This window comes from Falco rusticolus, chromosome 3 (assembly GCF_015220075.1).
Source record: "Falco rusticolus isolate bFalRus1 chromosome 3, bFalRus1.pri, whole genome shotgun sequence".
Lineage (NCBI taxonomy): Eukaryota > Metazoa > Chordata > Aves > Falconiformes > Falconidae > Falco > Falco rusticolus.
The window spans coordinates 61,449,186-61,470,536 of NC_051189.1; the positions used below are offsets into that span (position 1 = coordinate 61,449,186).

Sequence of the window (21,351 nt, forward strand, 5' to 3'; positions counted from 1 at the left end):
CCGCCACAGCCCGGGACACGCTCGCCCCTCCGACGCGGGCAGGCGCCCACCGGGCGGGGTGGCGTGAGGGGACGGCGGAGCCGGTTGTGGGGAGGGAGCTGCGAACGTGCGTGCGCCTGTGTGGCGGGGCGGGCGGCGTGCCCCCGCCCTTCCCCCGCCGGCGCCCGGCGCTGCGCGGTGGGCTGGCGCTGGGGTATTTACGGTAAAGTGGACCCGGCGGTGGCAGCTCGGTGTCAGGTGATCGGCGCTGAGGAGCCGTTGCCGCCGCCCGGGGAGGAAAATGCAAGATGGCCCAGCGGGGCCGTGAGGGGCTCCGCGGCGCCCCTTCCCCGCCCGCCGCCGCCTTCCCGGCGCGTAGGGCCGGCGGGAAGCGCTGAGGCCAACCCCGCCGCGCCAGAGCCCGTCCCCGGCGGGGGCACCGAGCCATGGGGCTCTGCTACAGCCTGCGCCCGCGGCTCTTCGGCGACGCCGGCGGTGGCGGCGGCTCCATCTCCAGCGCCGGCGCCGCCTCGGAGCCCGAAGCGCCGGCGGAGCCTCACGCCGCCCCGCAGCCGCTCGGCGCCCCGCTCCGGCCCGGCGGTAAACCCGGCGGGGAGGCGGACGGGCCGCCGCTGCTCCTGCAGAACGGCGGCGGTAACGGGGCGGCCCCCGAGCGGCCGCCGCTGCCCAAGGCCGGCGGCCCGGGCGGCGGGGGGAAGGCGGCGCGACAGCAGGCGCTGCACCAGCCGCCGGCGCTGCAGAGAACCTGGGAGAAGCTGCGCCTGGAGGAGCGGGAGGCGGAGAAGGAGGCGAGGAAAGTCAGCAAGAGCATCGACCGGGCGCTCAAGGAGCAGAAGCGGGAGTACAAGCAGACGCACCGCCTGCTGCTGCTGGGTACGTGTGTGTGCACGGAGCCGTGTGTGTGCGCGGGGCGTGTGCCGGGGCGGGCAGGTGCCGCGGGGCTCCCGTGCAGCGCCCCCTCCCCGGCTTCCCCCGTTTTTCTTGGGCGCCCTCCATCCCTCCTTTGTCTCTCCGCTGCGCCCCCCGGGCTGCCCTCCCGCCCCCCGGCCGCCTCCGTCCCCGGGCTCTTCCCAGACAGGTTTACACCTTCTTTCCCTTCCTCCTCCCCTTCTTCTCTCCTTCCCCCTTCTGGCCCTAGCAGTGGGTTTGCAATGGAGAACGCCATCGGCGCTTGTCCTGCGAGGGCGAGCGGCTCCACCCAGGCCGCCGGGCGGGAGCGGTGCGGTGGGGGAGCAGCGGGGTCTTCCGGGGGCGAGGCGCTGGGCCCCGAGCGGGGGCCGCCTCGGCCGGGGGGTGTTAGCGCCCGAGCGACTCGGAAACGTTAAAAAAAACCAACAACAACAACAACAACAACAACAAAAAAACCCAGCAAACAAAACCATAGTAGAAAGGAGGGAAAATGGCCATGCATAAGATGTGTTAGCCGGTGGATGATCCACCGCTGCCGTGCTTAACCAGGGGTGGTTTAATGAGCGGCGGTAGTATGGGCTTGTGGCTCCCGAGTGAGGAGTGTTGATGAGCAATAGGCTCCTTATTTAAGAAAGGAGTGAGCGGTGTAAGGGGAAATAAAGCGGGTGTGGGTATGTCTGTTCCTTGCAGACATCGCCTCTACTAGAAGATGTGTTTTTCAGCTGCTGGCCCTCGAATTTTTTAGGGATGGCTTGTCAGCTTTTGTCCCCTCTTCTCTGAGGTGCTACGTGTGGTCTGCTGTTGCCACTGCTCCTTCTAAGCATTAGTTAATAGTCCTCTCGGAGGATTTGTACCAGCTGATACATTTACAGTATGAAAACCACAGGGGTATCTAATACAAGCATCTCATTTCCTGCAGGAAACAGAACAGTCATACTGCAGGGCTTTTTTTTTTTTTTTTTTTTTTTTTTTTTTTATGGTCTGAGCAGAGGGCTTATTTGGCCTCTTAGTGAAATGGTCATAATCTCTGTGTTCTGTTAGTGTGAAAATACTGATTTGCTTTTGCATTAGATTGCTTTGAGTTTTTTCAGAAAGTTGCATGGTGTGGAGTTTTGGTGGGTATCTCCGTGCCTTCCAGGTTTCAGGCAGTCCTACGTCTGTCTTTATAAAGCTGTATTTCCATGCTATTGGATTCCTTCATTCCTGTTGGTAGGTGAGGGGAGGAGAAAATACGAAATATGGCAGTGCACAAAAGGTCTAAGCAATGTTTGCCAGAACTGTAGTGCTCCAAGTCTAAAAAACAAATTATGGGCTTTATTATTTCCCATGAAATACCGGCCTGTAGGATACCAGTAGGGCCAGTAAGAGGAAGAAGATGTAATTCCTAGTCCATGGAATTAGTAATATTCTTTGTAAAACATTGCTTCTGATACTTCAACTGTTACAGTAATATTCCATTAAAAAAGCATATTTTAAAAAGGTTTTTCTTCCTGTAACCTCTGAAAGTGTGTTTTGACCAGTATGGCTACAAGAAAGCAAAGATACTGGTTGGTAGTCTTCCTCTAGAGAGCGATGTAATTGCTTGAACAAAAGGATCCTAACAAATAGATACTGTGTGTAGTCTATAACATAGGTGGTTGTCATAGCAAACCAGAGCAGTAAACATCTGTTCAGAAAAAATACAATTTGAAAAATAAACCGTCTCTGACCCTTGGCATCTGAAAGAAACTCAAAACTCCTAAGACCCTCTGCATTGAATTTTGTATTAAATCTGTGTCCTGATCACAGAATACTCTCTTGATCCCCATATCGCAGGGAGGAAACGCTGGATTATTGTTTCAGCCCTGGCAGATCAGGGCCTGACATTAATGTTTGATTTGCATGTAGGAAGAGCTGCAGGTGCTTTGTGATGCTGTTTGCAAAGAAGTGGAAATGCTGCTCTAAATAAAAGAATAATATTTAGAATGGGGAAGGGTTTGTCAGATGAGTAAAGCAAAACTGCATTGTACAACGTAGTCTGTTTCAGTCTTGCATAGAGGAAAAGATTTAGGATGTATACAAAGGTCCTTTAGAATAAAGAATATTATCAGCTTGATATTTTATAGGATTTCTGATGGTAAATAACTGTATCACTGTTCCTAAGGTCTTCCTTAGAGAGTGCAACTAAAAAGCATACCTTTGCTAGAGAGAGGAGGGATATTTTTGTAGATCAACATGGAGGAAATGCATAGCAGAGGGGAAATGGTGAATACAGTGACAGCAGAACACAGTCAACATAATAAACAAAGTTGAGCAACAGCATTGATGTAGGCTTTGTTTGTTCTTTTAAATACAAGTCTGTAAATAATAGCTTAATTTTGGTTTGTCCTTGTATGTCTGGTACATGAACTGGGGCAAGTTTAGAGGGTATTGTAGAAATTTTTAGAGGAAAACACAGTGTACGTTTTAAAGAGCTACTATTAGATATCAAAGGGTATACAAACAAATACACAAGTATAAGAACACTAATATAATCTCTAGAGTCTCTAAATAAGTAGTGTATTAGAAGAGAAGCTTCTATAAATGTTGGAAAATGACCTTTCCTTAAAAGCACACCAATTCTCCTTTTATTATGTCAAATGAAAACAATTAGCTTTGTGATGAGCTGTGCATGTAAGTTACCAAAATATTATAAAGTCTCTAAGGCTTTTTTTAGTGTATGTTGGTAAATACTCTCTAAGAACATGTTCTTGCCTGTCACAGCTTTCCCCCAACTAATGTCTCCCGGTGCACATGATGTTTTGACACTCCCCCTAGCCTACATTTGGAAACACTTAATGTGTTTTGTCATAACCAGTAATTGTGAGAAAGGGGGTGTGCAGTAAGTCCTTGGGATCAGTTCTCTGTGTGTGCCTCCCACATAAATACGTGTATCTGTATCAGGTGGCTGTAACTGTCATGTAGGGGCTTTAATGGTACGCTGGAATAACAGCAGACACAGTTAGGGTTTGTTTTTCCTCTTATGAACTTATATAAAATGGAAACTTGCTTTCCACTGCAATTGCCTGTTTCTTGCTTAATGTCCACTTCAAAAAGGGCAGAAAGGACTGGAAACCTTGGATTGATTACTGTGCTCTGTTATTATTTGCATTTTTTTAAAAAAATCTTTTACTTTTATAAGCGACAATGTTAATCTGTGCAGAGTTCTTAGGATGCTTTTGCTGAGCCTGAAATGAGAAAAAATTTTAAATGCTGTTTTTAAGCATACATATTTATTGCACAGATTTACAGGGCTTGGTCAGTCTTGTAGCTTTGGTTTCTGTATTGTTTCCTGTTTGGTCTTTTTGTTTTTGTTTTTCTTTTTCCAGGGAACTGCAAACACAGTCTTCTACAAGACTGTTTTAGATGCTTATTTCCTAGAAACTGTACAAACATTGCAAATCACTTTACAGAAGCAATTTAAATGCTCATTTCCAGTCTCATATATTAAGCTCGTATTTTGGGAGTCAGTGGGGGGAAGTGGGATTGGCTTAAAAAAAGTGCTAACCATTGTGGTGTAATTAAGGCTCATGTAATGTTGAAGTCATAGATAGACATAATCTTTTTTCCTAGACAGCTGTTGTCTTCTACTCTCCCCTGCCTCCTGGTTTTTTCCATTTCCCCAGACTCCTGGTTGCTATCCTAACTTCAGATAACTCTCAAGTATAACTCATTCTTATGTACTTCCCTGCTAAGCTGAAACTGAAAGTACTGGGTGTGAAAGCTTTCCTGTTCAACAGAAACTGAAAGTAATGATATAGGGATTGAAGGAGAGAAAATAGGGAGATAGTGATTTTCTTCACTTAAAAGGTACTGTAGCTGCTTGCATGATATTAAGTATTGACTTGATAGTGAAATTTAGACATGTTTGGTTATGTTTATGTACAAAAGCGTATAAAACATAAGAAGAAACATAGCTTCCCTGAATTCATGGAAATCGGATACAAAGATGCCTTGTCAAGCTTGGGGAGTTCCTAAGCAGTAGACCCCTGAAAGCTCAGAGGAGTATAACAGAAGTAATGCTTTACCGTGGTTTTATTTTCTTAACTACATGCCTGTTGACCATTGTCAGGATTAAACTGTTGCAAAAAAGACTTCTGCTCTGACAGTGGCATTTAGACTAAAATTGCAGTCTCTGTGCTGTATCAGTAAAGCCATAAGTTTTTCATCCTCAAACCAATTTCTAGTATTAAAACTAAACTGAATATATTTTATTTAAGAAATAACTTCAATTTTAATTTTTATATAGTGCCAACTCATGCTTATTGATAAATACCCAAATTTAGTTTAGCTTGATGTGCTGATACTTCCCATGTGCCTGCATAAGGCTGTGTGCTTGGGGTGTATTTCTGTTAGCATCAGAGGTGATGCTCTCCCTGGTCTGTAACCTTCGCTTGTATTCCAGGGTGTCGCATCCGGTATATGCCTATCCCGTTGTTACAGAAAAACTTGTTGGTTTGTGCTGATGGATTTAGGATCCCGCACAGCCAGGTAGTTCTAGCGTGTAGGTAATGGATATATAATTGGTAGAATCCGATATTTTCAGGAGTTTGAAATAATGGGCTGCAAATACTGACCAATGTAATAAAGTAAATGGGTTTTATAATCCCTAATCCTTTGCATCATTTGTGTATCTTTCCAAACAGTCTTCTGCTTTTGTTGTAGCTTATGGCATTGTATGAAGTGGTATATGTACTCCTTACAAATAAGGAAACCAGTAGACAGAAGTCATCAGGACCTATTAGAATTAGTTCTTAACTTTGGGGTGTTTTTTAAGTGTACTGAAAGCAATCCCTGATTTAAAACACTTAGCTCTTCTTCATTCTGTAGATTGCCGACATTGCATTTAGCCCACATTTAGCTGTTCTAACTACTTTCCTTTCTTTGATTAATTTTGCTTATTTTTTTAATAAATATTTTAGAAAAAATACACTTTTTATTAGTGTAGCAGTGCTGGGACACTCCAACTGCTGTGCAAGGATGGGTTCTGCAGCTGTTACTTAGGCAATATGAACTTTCAGTTATTAGGCAAGTTTTATATATTGGTGTGTATTCCACAAATGCTTATTGTAACATAGTGTCTTAATTAAGCAAGCTATGCTAGTATCTTTGTCATTTTAAGCTTCCATTACCATTACAACTTCTCAACTGCAGAAATTTTGAAGAGCACGTAAAACTTCCAGATTTGCACATTTGTTTTCCCTTTCTCCATGCCTTTTCTTTTCCCAGTTTAGAAGTACATTTTGAAACTTTGTTTCCATGTTCATCCCTTTCCACTGGCCAGCCCCACACCCAGTGTTTCTTACGTTGCCAGCCCTTTGGCATTCCTTAACAGAATCTTAGGATATTTTTTTCAACCTCCAAGATAATTGTATAAATCATAGTTACATTGTGGTGGGTTTTTTTGTTTGTCTGGTTGTTGCCTTTTTGGTTTTTTTTTCATTTTAGCATCTTTGACACAGTGAAGCTATACAAATTTGGGGAAATACATACTGGGGGTGGGGGTGTTTTTGTTGTTGGTTGGGGTTTTTTTCCCCTGAAATCATGGCTTCCTTCAACTTACTTTTCAAGTTGGATACCAATTGAGCTTAGAAAGTTGAATTAATTTTTTAAAAAAAATCTATCTTCTTTTCTTTTTAATCCAACAGTGTGGCTGAGCTGGGGGTGGGGGAACCTGGCCCTCACTCTGCTTACTTTAACTTATTTGATAGACTGTTCTAGAAACTTTGTGCTCTTGCTGAAAGGTGAAAAAATGGTTCTTCTCCACGAACCTCTGAATAATAGTAGAGAAACAAAATGATGCAAGTAAGATAACAGAGCTGTCGCTTACCCTCTGCTAGAATGGATAGAAACTTCTGAGTTACTATTTTGCATTGGGGAAGTCTTGACCACTATACCTTTCAGTAATTTCTTAAGTTCTGTGTGGTTTGGATCTTTCGTAATGTCTAGTAAGAGGCTCTTCTTTGAGTAGACACTTAATGAATTGAACAGGTTAGTAAAACAGAGCAGATGTTGTTCAGCCCATTGACTGTCACCATGGTCCCGGAGAGATTTAAAGCTGTCTTTCACTGAAGATGCAGATCTATTTTTAGAGATAGAAAATACCAATAGTTATTACTTACTATGTTCTTAATAAAACCAGGCTTCTGTAGATAGTTAAAATCATCCAGTTGTGGTTAAGATTTACAGCCTTGCATAGTTGTTCCACCCTGTGAGGTGTTTGTTGTGCTACAGTCATCAACACATCTTTCACTTTATGGGCATAAGCTTTGTCTTACAACTGGTTTAGTTTTTTTAACACTTTGCATGTTTTCTTCTGATTGATGATATCATAAAACAATAAGGCTGGGTGGTTGGTTTGTTTGCTTTTAAAATACGCAGGAGTGCAGGGTCTGGAAGAAAGGCAGCCTCATACCTGGCCTGTGCATGTTGTATTTATGCCTTTTCCAAAAGTGGATGAGCATGTTAGGTAAATACTGACCAGCAGTATTTCATATTATCTCTGTAGCACTGCGTAGCTCTATGTGAAACTCCTGTCTCTCGTGATTTGTCTGCACATGAATATTAATTAAAAGTTTAAGGACTCAAAGCCTCACTAGATAAGCTGTATGAAGAAGGAAGGACATGCTGTTTGGGACTAGAATAGATTTTTTTTTTTTCTTTTTCTGTGTTGACATGCAAAAGACTGAAAAAAAACTGCCAATTAATGTCGGTAACATAAGGCATAACATCAGTCACCTGTAGTGGAAGATCTTAACTGATGTCTTTTTGAAGTCAAACTTGAATTGCTTTCTCATTTTACATTTGTTTATTCTTAAACTTAAGTTTGAAGAATTATAAATAAAAGTGTTTATATAAAGAATTTAATGTTAGGTTTCAAGAATAATAAATCAAGTCTTTCCTAAAATACCATTACTTAGCAAGTCAAATCCAGGTTGTATTTTAATTTCTATGCTGTTATTCTTAACTTTTAGCCAAGAATTTACACCATGTGGGAACAACATGCATTTTGGAGGTTATAAAGCTGTTTAAAAATAGGAAGGGTGGGATGTTTTTTTCCTCCCCAAGTATTTAAAATAAGCAAAAAAACCTTAAAGGCCTTTTGTTTTATCAATGATAGGCAATACAATTTTGGCTGTTTTTTTAGGATGACTTCATTCTTAGAAAGGGCAAAAATGAAGCTTTTCTCAGCAATCAGTTCAAGCAAATCATCTAGTTGGTCTTCAGAAGCTGCAGAAAAGGAGAAAGTTCTTTCTGTGCCTTGGGTTAGTATATGCAATGGAGGTAAGGAACAGGCTGAAAAACATCTGTAATAAAAATCTGACAATAAATTGAGCCCTTGCTTTCTGTGGGTGTCATTTCCCCACCCTCAAGGCCTCTTTTTTTTTTTTTTAATTATTTGAAAACAATTACTTTTTGATACATGTAATATGCTCTGTATTTAACTTGTCATGTGTGGATTAAAAAGGATTCTGCATCATGAAGAATGAAGGCTATGTTAGTGTGTCAAAAGTGTTGATGATCATGGATCTTTATTCTTCTGTGCAAGTGTAATTTATATTAAGCAACTCTAACCTTTTATTAAAAACTGTCATGAATGTTGCTGGAGATGTTACCAACTCTTATGCTACAGTTCTGTTAATTATGGAGAGCTGGTCATTCTGGATCTTGAAAAAAATGCAGAATGCACTGCATGGTGTTAGGCAGTGCCTTCATAATCGTCTTTGTTTTCTTGAACTTACATATGGAAGACTAAGCTACAACACAAACAAGTTGTGGTTTTTTTTCTTGAAATAGAGCGCTCATGCATATTTCACATTTGAATTCATTTCATGTTGATGAAAGAATACTTTTCTATTCTAAATGATGCTTTTTCAGATAGGTGTATGCATGTGTCTGTGTGCACACATGACCACTGATGTTCTTGTAAAGTGCAATAGGTTGCCATGGAAAGTCTAGGCGAGTTAAACCAGCCTTCAAGAGTTTGTGGTTGGATTATATCCTGGCACATCTCATGGGCTTAAAGATTCATAAGAACAGGGCGAGTCTAATGAATTCTGTAACAAGATTGGGGTTTTGTCATCCTTTGACTCACTGGATGTTTGAATTACAACACAGACTTCTGGTGTTATCTTCTGCCTGTTCTGAGCTTGCTGTATTTGTCCAATTCATTCTCTAGGAGAGAGAGATGAACAAGATATTAAGCACTTCTAACATACACCAGCCTTTGCAAAGATAAACTTCTTTTTTTGTCGTCTTATACGAACTATGAACCTAAGATGCAGAAGAACATAATAATTTATATAAAGGACAAAAATAACCTGTTCATAATCTATGAAGGTATGGTTAAAGAGTTTTTGGTGGGGTTTCTTTAACAAAAAAAAAAAGTCTTCTGCTTTCTAAATGGGAAGATGCTCTGAAAAGTATTTATGTCTCTTATTGTCTGCTTTCCCCAATCATTTAATTGCCTAATATTAAAACTGAACTAAGAAAATCCTTGATGTGTACAAGATAAGCACAGCTGAAGGAGAAAAACTTAAGAACCTTGTACACTACTGTTACACGTGATGCTGTGCAACCTAGTCACTGTTGTATAAACAAGCAGGAAAATTCTGTTAAGGATCAACTGTAACTTAAGATGACTTTCAGATCCTTTTATTCATTGAGTCTACTGGCCTGTGAGTATGACTTAATGCAGAACAGTAGCTATTGAAACTGTTTTGCTTTTATCCTTTGAAAATATTTCCATGAAGGAAAACAGATGGGAACTACAAGACAGTAATTCTGGTTCAGATTGTATAGTTGATCTTTCTTTGACTTAACATTTGAAAGAAACATAGAAATCTCAAAACCTTTTAGGGTGGAGGGGGAGCACAAAAAAACAACCAACCATCCTTTTTTCATGTAAATTCTGATGGCTTTTGTTTGTTTAACAGAACTGAACTTCAAGTTCATACTGATGTAGATTGTCCCTATAGATGAAATAGCACTGGGAGGGGAAACACAAGCTTTTGGCACTTGAAAGACTGCATAACAAACTGCATTTAAATAATTGCCACCCAGTGTTCCTTTTAGTAAATACATTTTTCTTCTCACTTTTAAGAATATTTTGAACAGTCTTACACTTTCTGTGATTTCTTCAGTGCTCTGAAGCATTTACTGTCTCTTAATGAAAGACTGATACAGAAACGTAGAGTTGCACTTGATTTAGTGCTTCCTTGATGCCTTCTTTTCAGATAAGTGGCTGTAGCAATCCCTCTGATGCCTCTGTGAGTTTCCAGGTACACCCAGGGTGTATAAGGCTGTTCCAAATGTCATCGCTGCTCTGTCGGGTTTTGTTATTTTACTCAGTGACATCTGGATTCATGAGCTTGTTTGTTCTGTAGTGTCTTTCCAACCTGAATAATAGTGAAGCAGTACAGCTGGTGTGTTGTTGGTTTTGTTTTGGCTTTTTTTTTTTTAATGGGGAGATTACAGTAATAATTACAGAGGCAATGTACTCACTCCTAGGGTCTTCTACCTCTTAACTCTATATATAGAGGTGAGAATGCTGAATCAGTCTGTGGGGAAGTACAAAAATGCCTGCAATGGTGTTTGGCTTGTTATATGCAGAACTGTCTTCTGTCAGTGGATTCTGGCTCCAGATGTATGTCAACTATGTCTCTGACCTACCAGAGGTAGAAGGAAAACTGTTTCATGGAAAAGCTGAAAAGGAAGTAATAGTTCACTGATACTTGAAGCTTCTTGCAATTTAATGTAGAGAGGATCACCTCAAGAGTAATCCACTCCAAAGACCGTTTCAGCAATAGTCCTTGTTTGGTTAAAAGGTATTCACAGATACGTGTTCTATCTGCCAGACCGAATAATACTTTCTAACACGTCAGGAAAAGTTCAAGCAGTGTAGTAAAAGGTCAAACAGCCTTTCAGATAACCGTGTTACGGAAGAGTTTGGGGGGTGGGCAGGGGTGAGGTGGGACTGTCTTTCATGCTGCTTCATGCTATGCCCAGTGCCGCTGCTAGTGTTCCTGGTCCAGCAGATGCTCTGAGAACAAGCAGATATTTCACACATTGTCTGCCTTCCTATACAACACTTAAGAACAGGCATATGTTAATACCTGGTTCTGCTCTTAGGGGAGACAAATCACCTTAATACCAACCAGTTTTCATGAGGTTTTGTGCATTGACTGTGTGAGAAATGGCACAGCCTGCCAAGCTTCTCCAGCACCTGGTGTTCTAGTACATGTAGATTAGGTGCAGGGCAAAACAAACATATAACCTTCTCAAGCTTAAACAGCGTAACATCAGTACATCCTACCATGTTGACTGCCACTGAAATGTCACCTTTTCTTAATGACAGGGTTTCTCTAAGATTAGGATGGCTAAAGGAGTAAGAGTTTGAGAGCAAAAGTTTTCTTCTGGTTTATGGCTGGGTTTTTTCCTCCCCTCCTTTGATGTCCTTTTAAAGGGACTGCAAAACCTCCCTGTAATACCTCACTTCTGAGTTTCTTTACAGGTCAGGTAAACTTAAGTGAAAGTAAGAATTTCTGCTGCTGTTTCCTCCCCTCTTTGTGTTCTGTATCCTGATACCCCTGGTAAAGGAGTAATTAGAAACTTATTTGAACTGGCTGTTTACTTGACATGCAAAAAAAATGCTGAATTAATCTCAATCCTATGTAAAAAGCAAAACAATAATACACCCACCCCCCAGACAAATAAAAGAATATACAGCATCTTTTGAGTTCAGTCCTTTATCCCCTAATGAAGTTCTCTCTAAAGTTAAACTGATAAAGACTTTAGTATTGGTAGCTGCTTCATCAGCATGAGGTAAGCAACCAGACAGTGGACCAGACTTAAGGAATTTATGAATATGTAGACTGAAAGTGCAAAGTGACCACTAAGTTTTTTCCATTAGACTATCTATGTAGTCTCTGTGCTCTAAACTAATAAATTTCTTGAATTTCAACATGACTGTTGGTAAGGTAATCTCCGTATCAAATGTTCAAGCAACGCTATTGTTTAGGACCATATTTCAGTTCTGAATAGGACATGCACTCTGTCCCACCCACCAGCTTCAGCTCCTGCTTGGATGGAATTCATATTACCCTTGCTTTCTCCAGCTTGCTTGTAGCTGTAACTCATGTAGTTATTCCATTACTTGAAAGATGACAGGCTGGAAAATATTCCTTAAAAGCTGACTGTGCTCTTCACCTGTTGCTCTTATCTGAGCTGTCTTTCCAACATCTCAAAGTGGGCAGTGCCAGCTTCTAATGGTGTTTTTGTGTATATTTCCTGGATGAAGCATTGGGATTAATTGTTTTGTCACTTGTTGTGGTGGCTTTTTTTTTTCTCTACTTCGTTCATCAGATAATTCAGTAGTAGTGTACATCCAAGTCTTTCTGAAACTGGCCTATAAAAATCTTTGTGCTCTGCTTCTAGAAACGTGACCTTGCAGTGGCTCATTGAAGAGTATTATTTGACTGGACCATGCTTATTAGGGAGTTGTTCTCCAGCATTATTGCTCATCCACGCTTCAGTCTTTTGATAAGCTAGCATTATTCACAGTGGTGTCTTTTAATCAGTGACTAAAAGTTTACTGATCCTGTGAGGATGTTATTACCTTATTAGCAATACTGCAACTAGTTGATGATTCACAGTTCTTGAAATCCATCTATTAGTTGATTCCTCATGCACTTAATGTGTTGTATTAATCATTTGTAGAATAACATCAGGCATGCATGTGCTGGTTATTTATAATATCAAATGTCTTATATTGACATAAGCCTTTAACTTAATCAACTGTGTGTGTTATCAATATCCTCAAATATTTTTTTAATTAAGCAAATAACTTATCAAGTACAGGACTGGTATCTACCATCTGAGGTCAATAAATCAGTATGAAATGTGATTTTTTTTCTGAAACTGTGTGTGATCTAAATAACAGGATCTCATACCTGAAAAACTTGCTATTCTAAGACCCTGAGGTTATTTTGTGTGTAACAGTAAATGTTTATCTCTGGTGATTTGTAGAGCATACTTGTGATCTTTCCTGTAAGGATTCCTGTAAATATTAAGAACTGTTTAGATCACCTTGTAAAGAAAGAGGGCAGGAACATATGTTTAAAGAATTACTTGTGTTGACATACAGAGCATTATTTGCTGTTACTTTTTCAAGGTAAAGAACATAACCTGACATTTCTGGGTGAATGTTGCCATTAAACAATGAGGCTGGTTATCCACATCTTGGTCTAGCCTGGTCTAGAAGAACATGCTGCTCTTGTGATTTCTAGCAAAAGAAATCATTTCATTAACTTGAAGAGATAGTTTGGAAACTGTTTTGCTTGGTCTGTTCCATCTCTAGTATAGTATATTCAGGGTGGTTCAAACTGTCCACTTGCCTCTCACTTCCTTCAAGAAGAGGCAAGCTACTTATTTAAATTGATACTTTCAACAAGCTGAAAATACTTTGTCAGGATGAAATAAGCCAATTGAATATTTGCTGCTACTACAGACCAGAGAGAAAAAAAAAGTAATCTCATGATACTGTTTTTTATTTCTCTTTTGTCTTCTGTGCTACATTAGATCTTGCAAGCAGTTGCTTGGGCCTTTTATGAACAATATCTTTCAAATCAGCTGACTCCTGTTACTTTTTGCTGCCTTTATGGCTGGGAAATAACTGATCATTCAGGTTTAGAAGTCATCTTTACCATGAAAGAGTCCCAACTCAAAATGTAAACCTCTAAAAATCAAAGCACTTAGTAAATTAAGAGTTTTGTTCTAGGTCAGGGTTTTTTTGGTAGCAGTTAAGAAAGATAATTGCTACCTGTTACAAAAACTGCTTGATGTCAGAATTGTTGTATATGTTACATGTTGGAAATCAGCCCTTTACTTACACAAAGATAAAATTCTTACCTTCATAATCTTCTTCATAGGTATTTGAGTAAAGAATTAAGTCTCTGTGAACATGTTTGGGTATTCTCATTCTTTAACTCATCCTAAATGCACACTAACAATTATTTTAATTTATTAAATACTTGACAGAGTCTTTCATCCTGTCATCATAGAAAGTTGTCACAGCAGTATCCAAACTAGCCAGCTGCAACAAGACTTTTACCATCCCATTCCAGGTTAACCTCAATAGGTAGTTCCCATGCCTTGCCCTAGCACGGCCACCAGTCCCCCACAAGGTTTCAACAGTTCATCTACTGTCCGTGCTGTTTCTTCAGGCCAGTCCACCCTGCTTCTTGCCTCTTGCATCCACCTCTAGGCCCCCTTCTCCCCAGGGCCTCTCCTACATCCAGGATGCTCTCTCTTCTCCCTCTGCTTCTTCCAGGGCTCCTCTTTCACACCCCTTAGAGCTATTTAAGTACTTAGCAGGACCCAGCCACAGCTGTGCATTATCCACATCTGCCAACCCACCGGCCCTGAAGCCAGCCCACAGCTGTATATTATCAATGTTAATTAACCCAGCTTCATTCCTCTATAATTCCTCTACGGAAAGTCTTTTTTTTTTCTTTTTTCTTTTTTTTTTTTCTTCTCAGGTGTATACATTTTTTCAGAGCACCAAATGGCTTGAAACACTTTCTTGACTCCCATCCATGGCTGACAATGTATTTAACGTTTCAAATGATAGCCCTTTCCCTGTGGGTCTTCTAGTGGGTGCCAGGTCTTCTAGAACAGGGGCTCTCAAACTTTTTAACCAGGGGGCCGGCGCGTGGATGAAGTGTCAGGCAGTCATCTGCAGCTGCTTGGTTTCCCCCCCCCCAACCCCGGGGTGTGTGTGTGTGTGTAAATACTGGGGGCCGGATTGAGGACCCTGGGGGGCCATATCCAGCCCACGGGCCATAGTTTGAGGACCCCTGTTCTAGCATTTTAATTAACTCTCCACACAGGGACCCTTCCTGTGGAGGAAACATGCATTTTCTTTAAAAAGAGCTTCCAAAATAGATTGCAAGCATAAACTGTGGAGGAGGAAAAATAATTTTAAGTACAGGAGCAGTTGTGTTACTGATTCTTGTGTAGTATGTAAAGATCTGAATTTGTAAGTCAGTGTAATGTGCAAGTATGTAAAATGAATACTTACATTGAAAGGATAGTAAGTATTCCTGTGGCTGCAAGAATCCCAGATGTGAGCTGAACTCTGCAGTGTCATCAGTCTGGAATTTACAGCTGGAGTTGGAAGAGGGAGCTGAGACCCAGAGGAATGGCAGAAAATTATTTCCATTAATGTTGTCTCTGAATTTCTTATTTTTCAGCTTGGGTATGGTACATGTCATCAGAAATGCTTCAAAAGTACTGAGCAGTTTTGTCTTCAGCCAGAGTTAAATGGTCAGCGTTGAGGAGGAATTAAACACAAAAGCGTTGTGTTGCATACTCTGAATATATCAATTCCTTCAAGAAGAATGTTCTTAATTTTTGTTTTAATGTTATTTTTGTCACTTTACCCAGTTCAGTTATTGGGTATATATATAGAAGTGATGGTGAGAATTCATTCATTTAAAATATAATTGATTTTTTTTTTAAAAGGAGCTTTTATTCTGAGACTTAAAACTGAAAATGCAGTTTCTTTTATGGAGCCCATGAAATGCAGTCTGCAACCCCCAACTCAATAGCAGGATGCTGAAAAAATTGACATAGATTCAGAACAGCAGACTTCTTAAAATATTAACAGAAAGACTTATTTGCTTGGGTGTTTGCTTTTTTTTTTTTCCTTCTGATCGTAAATGTCCATTAATATTTGTCATGGAAAACTTCAGGCTGAGTTTAAAACTTAATAAAATCAGCTGAATGGTGTCATGTAATGAAAATCATTAGGAAGACTCAGCTACAGTTAAACTGTCAAACACATGCAAAGGTTAGGCATTTCCAGCGTGAAGGGTATCTGTTCAAACTTTGGTTTATATGCTTTATGTCAACATGTGTTATCCTTTTTTTGACATGACTGTCTGTGCTTCCTTTCTGTGTTCCTCATAGGTCTGTGCCTACCATCAAGTATGGTATATAGAATACAGTAATAGAATAAATAATAACTGAATATGATATGTTGACTGCATGTAATTTTCATTTTTTTTAGTGGCACAATTCTTGCACTGTGTACAGAAATCTTTGGTGACTCGTGGTTTTTTCTAAGGAGTGAACCATAGATATGTTTCCTGTTGTACAGATGGAAAACCTAGGTAGAAATGGAACTTGCTCAAACTTACACATAATGTAAATTTTAATAATTAGTTTTGATTTCTACAGCTGGCCTACCTCTAAAATTATTTTAGAGAGCTGGCACAAAAAGCTACTACCTTTGGTGTCCAAATTACTATGTTAATGTTCGCTAGAATTTCTGAAAACTACTTCTCAAATTAAATACTCTTGAGTGTGGGGAAACTTAATAATGCTGCAGCTGTATGACCTGCTCTGATGGCTATGCATCCAAGATGTGAGAGCTCAGCTGAGAAGAAACTGAACCTTCTGGTACTGTTTTTATGTCCCAATACCAGTTTAATGACCTGGGCCTCTCAGATGGTGGTCGGACAGGTTCCCTGTCATGACAGCATGATAAACTCTTCAAGTCTTAAAAAGCATACTATTCCTGGCTTTCCTGTGTGTGATCTCCTATTTCTAGTCCAGTGAAGAATGATGACTTGTAGTAACTGCTGATACCCTTTTGCCTTACTTCAGATAAGCATAAGATGCAATTAGTGGAGGGTGTCTTGGCAGCAGCATGCCGTATTGGGAAAACCACTCCATGTTGTAAGGGTTATTGGACTGCATTGCTGCTGCAGATTTTGATAACTGAAAAGTCTCCATCTGACCAGCTTTGGGAGCAAGAGGATAAGCAAAGAATAGTGGGAACAGCTTGCTGCAGTAAGAAAAGATCTCTGAGCCTAGATAGATGTACAGTCATATTCTTGTGAGGGAAAGCTTTGTCCCTACCCCTTGCTACTAATGCTTGACAAGAGAGCCTGGAGGGAAAAACAAACAACTCCCCCCCACACACACAAACAAACAGCTTGTTCTTGCAGTCAGTAACCTGATTTACCCCAAGCTGAAGCAGACTAGTAGTTAATGAATTGGATGTTACCAGGATTTTCTTGTATGGTCAAGCTGCTTCATAATACTGCTGTGGTTTACCACCTCTGGTAATAAAACTGTTCACGTAGTGGTACAGGTTTTAGTATAGAGCTTCTGTATAATTATTTCTAAGGAAAAATGGCAGACCTAATATGCATGACTATAAAATTTACACTTCACAAATAGTTCTGAGAGCTGTGTAAGTTATCGAACATGTTGTCAGTCAGCTTGATAGCAATGGAGATTGGAAATTCTGCATTCCTTAATTGAAACAAACTGGGATCCAAATCCCATTCAAAACATGATGGAACTGTATCTTACTGTTTTAGATCCCACATCTGTTCTGTTGCTCAGGGCTTGCTTTGTATATGTGGTACTATGCCTGAACTAATAAATCCCGTGGGATCTTACCTAAGCTGAAATCAGTGTTGGATAAACCATGTCAGTAATTAAGAAATAACCGAGTTGCAGAGCTGGTTTCTGACTGTTGCAACTTCTGTGTGTTTCTGGTTGCTCTAAAATGGCCAGAGGGACTATGAAGAAAGTTCAACCATTTGTCCACAGGTGTGGAATAAACTTAGGCAGAATTTGAATGACTGTCTAAGCGGATGTGTAGCCAAAAGAAGCTGTGACTTGATTGCAACTAGAGTGGAAGACCTGCATCTGTATACCTAAGGTGTCAAATGACTTCTGTGATAGCACTCAGAGCTTTATCCTGTGTTCCCCGTTACCTGCCAGTTCAGGTATGAAGAATGGTGCCACTGGGTACAAAGGCACTTGTGTGTGACCTGCTATGCAATCAAATGTGCAGTGAAGCAAGCCTCTCTGTGGCAAAGGCAGGCTATGGTTCCTCTTCCTTAAGGAAAACTATAACAGCCTGTTTGTTGTGCCAAACATCTGTCTTTACACCAGTTTCACCAGTTTACAGGTACCACTGCCATTTGCTGTATCACCTTGATTTGTTCTTTACTCGCCATTTGCTTTGTACTGCATGAAGCAGGACTCTGTAGCAAAGCTTCTGTGGCTTGTCCTACAGCATAACTAAAACTGTTAATGCTGTCTTTGCAATTTTGTGAATTGAAAGTAAATTTGAAAAGAAAACTTCATTTTTATGTTAATTTTATTTTAAAGGAAAAGGCAGCTTGGGGTTTCTTGCTTTGGTTGTTTTTTTTAACACAAGGAGAGCACGGTGGTTAATTTCAAGATCTGCTCATGAAAGATCATCTTCTGGTGAAACTTCTGTACAAGACAAACATTATAATAATGGTAACTATTCTTCTTAGTTCCTACTGAAGTAAGTTCTCAGCTTCCTGATGGTTCCTTAATAAATAGTTGCAACCTTCACGTGGCCTTGTGGATGTTCTCGATCAGTTTCCACATCTTGCCTATGGATGGGAATATCCCCAACTTAGCTTTTGTTTCTGGTTGTTTATTTTTCAGGCCCATGTATTTTCAGTCACTTCTGCCAGATTTGAGTTAAAACTCTTCTGCAAGACATTCTCCCTACTGACTGTAGGGAGTAGTTCCTTTTGGAAAGCCAGGTGGTCTCAAAGAGCACCTTGGTGGAGTGAAATGCGCTGGACTGGCGCTGATGCATCACACCAGGTTACAATAAATGCAGCAGATGGAACATTGTGGTGTTCCATCAGAAAGGCAGATGCGATATTCATAAATTCAGAGATGTGAAGGCATAAGTCTAGGACCTTACATTTGATGATATGTTACTGTGCAATCCTCACACATTGATTTTTAACTCCTTTAAATGTTTCTTGAGCTATTCTATGATATTATACAAGGAAGATTGCTCTCTCACATCAAAAACTCAAGTTGCAGATAAACCTGTTGCCACCAAAACAGATATTGTGAAAGCCACTGTGAACAGTCTCAATGGAGATGTATTCTACAGCTATAGGTTGCATTCAGGCCTTGTAGTTCACCAGTGATAACTGGTCAACTGTAGACATGGAAACAGCATCTCTGAAGATAATTGTCAAAGTTTATTACAGCTTGTGATTTACTTTTCTCTTGTTGTGTTGTCCCCTTCCTCCCCTCAGCTTATACCGTATTTGGGATGAAATGCAAATACTTCTGTATTGTGAAATTGTATTAGATGCTTGGGTAGTAGGTAACAGCCATGCAATTCAATTATTTCCTTGCTGTCTCAAGTTTCCCAACTTGTCCATTTTTTAGCAACCACTCTTACAGAGAACCTACTCTGGTTAAAGAATTATATTGAAGTAACTGAGAGCTTTAAAACCAGTTCATGGACCCTTCACCTTATGTACAACTGCTGTTCCTGAAGCCATATTGGAAGGAAGGAAGAATGGTGGCTGTCCTTGGCTTAGCAAATGCTTTCAATTTTCTGGTAGAAATGGTTCAAATTCAGATGGTGGTAGTATCCAAAGTTACTCAGGTCTATAACTGCTTTACTCTACATAAAGTAGTAAGTCTGGCCAACTTTTTCTTCTCAGACAAGATTGTGTTTATTCAAGGTGTGTCTGATTCCTCTGTCATGAGCTGTTCACCTTCATCCCTTGAGCCTTCCACAACTTTTGGGTTGCTATATGTGTTGGTTGTATAGGTGAGACCACCTTTACTCATCTAGAAAATTAGTTGATCAAGCAAACAGACCCTTTTGCTGGCTTGAGCCTGAGCTTCCTTTCTGACATCTTGATCTGAACCTTATACCTTTATAAGCCATGGAATCCACTGAAGGAATTATCCATTCTTTAGAGATGGAGAGATTCCCATCTGTTAAACTTTATTATGCGATAAATCTCTTGGTCAAGATGTGATAGATGTGATACTGAAATCCCATCTAGCCTTTTCAAGACACAAGACTTCATGATGCTCTATGCCAGTCATTGTGCTGGCAGAAAAGGAGGGAGGACAGAGGTTAGATGGTTTCTGATGTGACTGGTATGTGCATTCAATGGATTTTCTCCCAGTAATTGTTCATCAAACTATGAAACAATCCTGTTGGTGTTCAACAGGTACACCCTCTTCTGAGTGTGGAGCTCACTTAAGCAGTTTTGTTAAGCAGAGATTATAATCGTGGGAAGAACTGAACCTTCACACCAGCTTCATTAGCCTTTCAAAGGCCACACAAAATGTTGCGACCTACCACAGGAGATCTGTGCATCGAAGTGACGATGGACATCTCAACCATGATGTGTCACAGCCGCAAGACAGCAAGCACAAACTCAAGTCTCCTTTGCCAGGAAGTGATTATCCTTTGTGATGGGTTTCCAGACAACTCCGCAGTTTGTTCTGCTTCAGGGCACTGAATTTTTAGTAGAAGAACTGAGCAGAGCTTTGTGTCTCATCTTCTGATGGGCTGATCTTCTGAGTCAAGTACCTTATAAGAATCAGTAGAATTGTTCGTTTTACAATTATTTCCCCTGTCCATCTTCTTACTATCCCTGAAGTCTCACTTGCGGCTTACAAGTAGAAAAACCAGCTAATTGGCAGAAAGACAAGTTACTATGTGTAGATCAGCTGGATGTCTCCTGCCTCTAAACCTTCTTCTGTTCACCTTCCCTTCTTTTTGTGATGTCTCAGTCATTGTTTCTCCCTATGTGCACATTTGCTTTGCAGTGTTACTGGATTTGCTCTTCTGTATATATTCATGTGCTGAGCTTGAGGAAGGCTCAAATACAAGTGTTCCCATAGGCTCCTGCTCATTGTTTTTGAGCAGTATGATGTGCAAATTTACAGTACTGGTGTGCATATTAACTGCAGACTTCAGCCATTTGAAACTAATTAGTAATGTATAAATAATAAACTCAAAGATCTTTAGTAAGATAGGGATGTTCCCACCACTGTGAAATCTCCCAAAAGAGTTCTCCTTAAACATGACTCAAACTAAACAAGTGATGTCAAGTTTTAAGAGAAAAAGCTGAGGAACCTTTCCCTTTTTTTCTGATGCAGAAGGAATAGCATATTATACCTGATACTTGGATTAGGAAGGTTCAAATACAGATCTTTAGGGAAGTATCACATCCGCTTAAATATGTTAGAAAAGAAGTGATCCACCTTGGTATTTTTATGATTGAATGAATATTCAGTAATTGCAAGGTTTTGGCTTCTCAAAGGACAATACATCCTTGACTACTACCATTTTGTGTGTATCAGCTTACCAATGCTATAAATAACGTCCTGATGCAGGCTTAGTCTTCTACCAAACTCTCTTTAAGGCTAGGAAAAGCTATAGCTGAATAATTCAAGAAAGGTCTATCCATCTGATAATCCATAAATTTACCAGTGCATTCTTATTCTGATGTAAAAAAGTTAAATGTGATTGTCCTGTTACATTTTGGAAAAGCTAATTAACTACTTGAGACTTCTTTTTTTTAGATTTGC

The 21,351-nt window shown here is 40.4% G+C and overlaps 1 protein-coding gene across 1 annotated transcript in view; it reads left to right on the forward strand.

Annotated features, from left to right (window-relative positions):
- Window positions 1-425: 425 nt before the first annotated feature.
- The window catches only part of GNAL (G protein subunit alpha L), a 194,034-nt gene continuing 173,108 nt past the window's right edge, over window positions 426-21,351 (forward strand). The window contains exon 1 of the mRNA XM_037379647.1: window positions 426-873. Within this exon, the coding sequence (XP_037235544.1) occupies window positions 426-873 (448 nt within the window). The remainder of the gene's footprint in view (window positions 874-21,351) is intronic.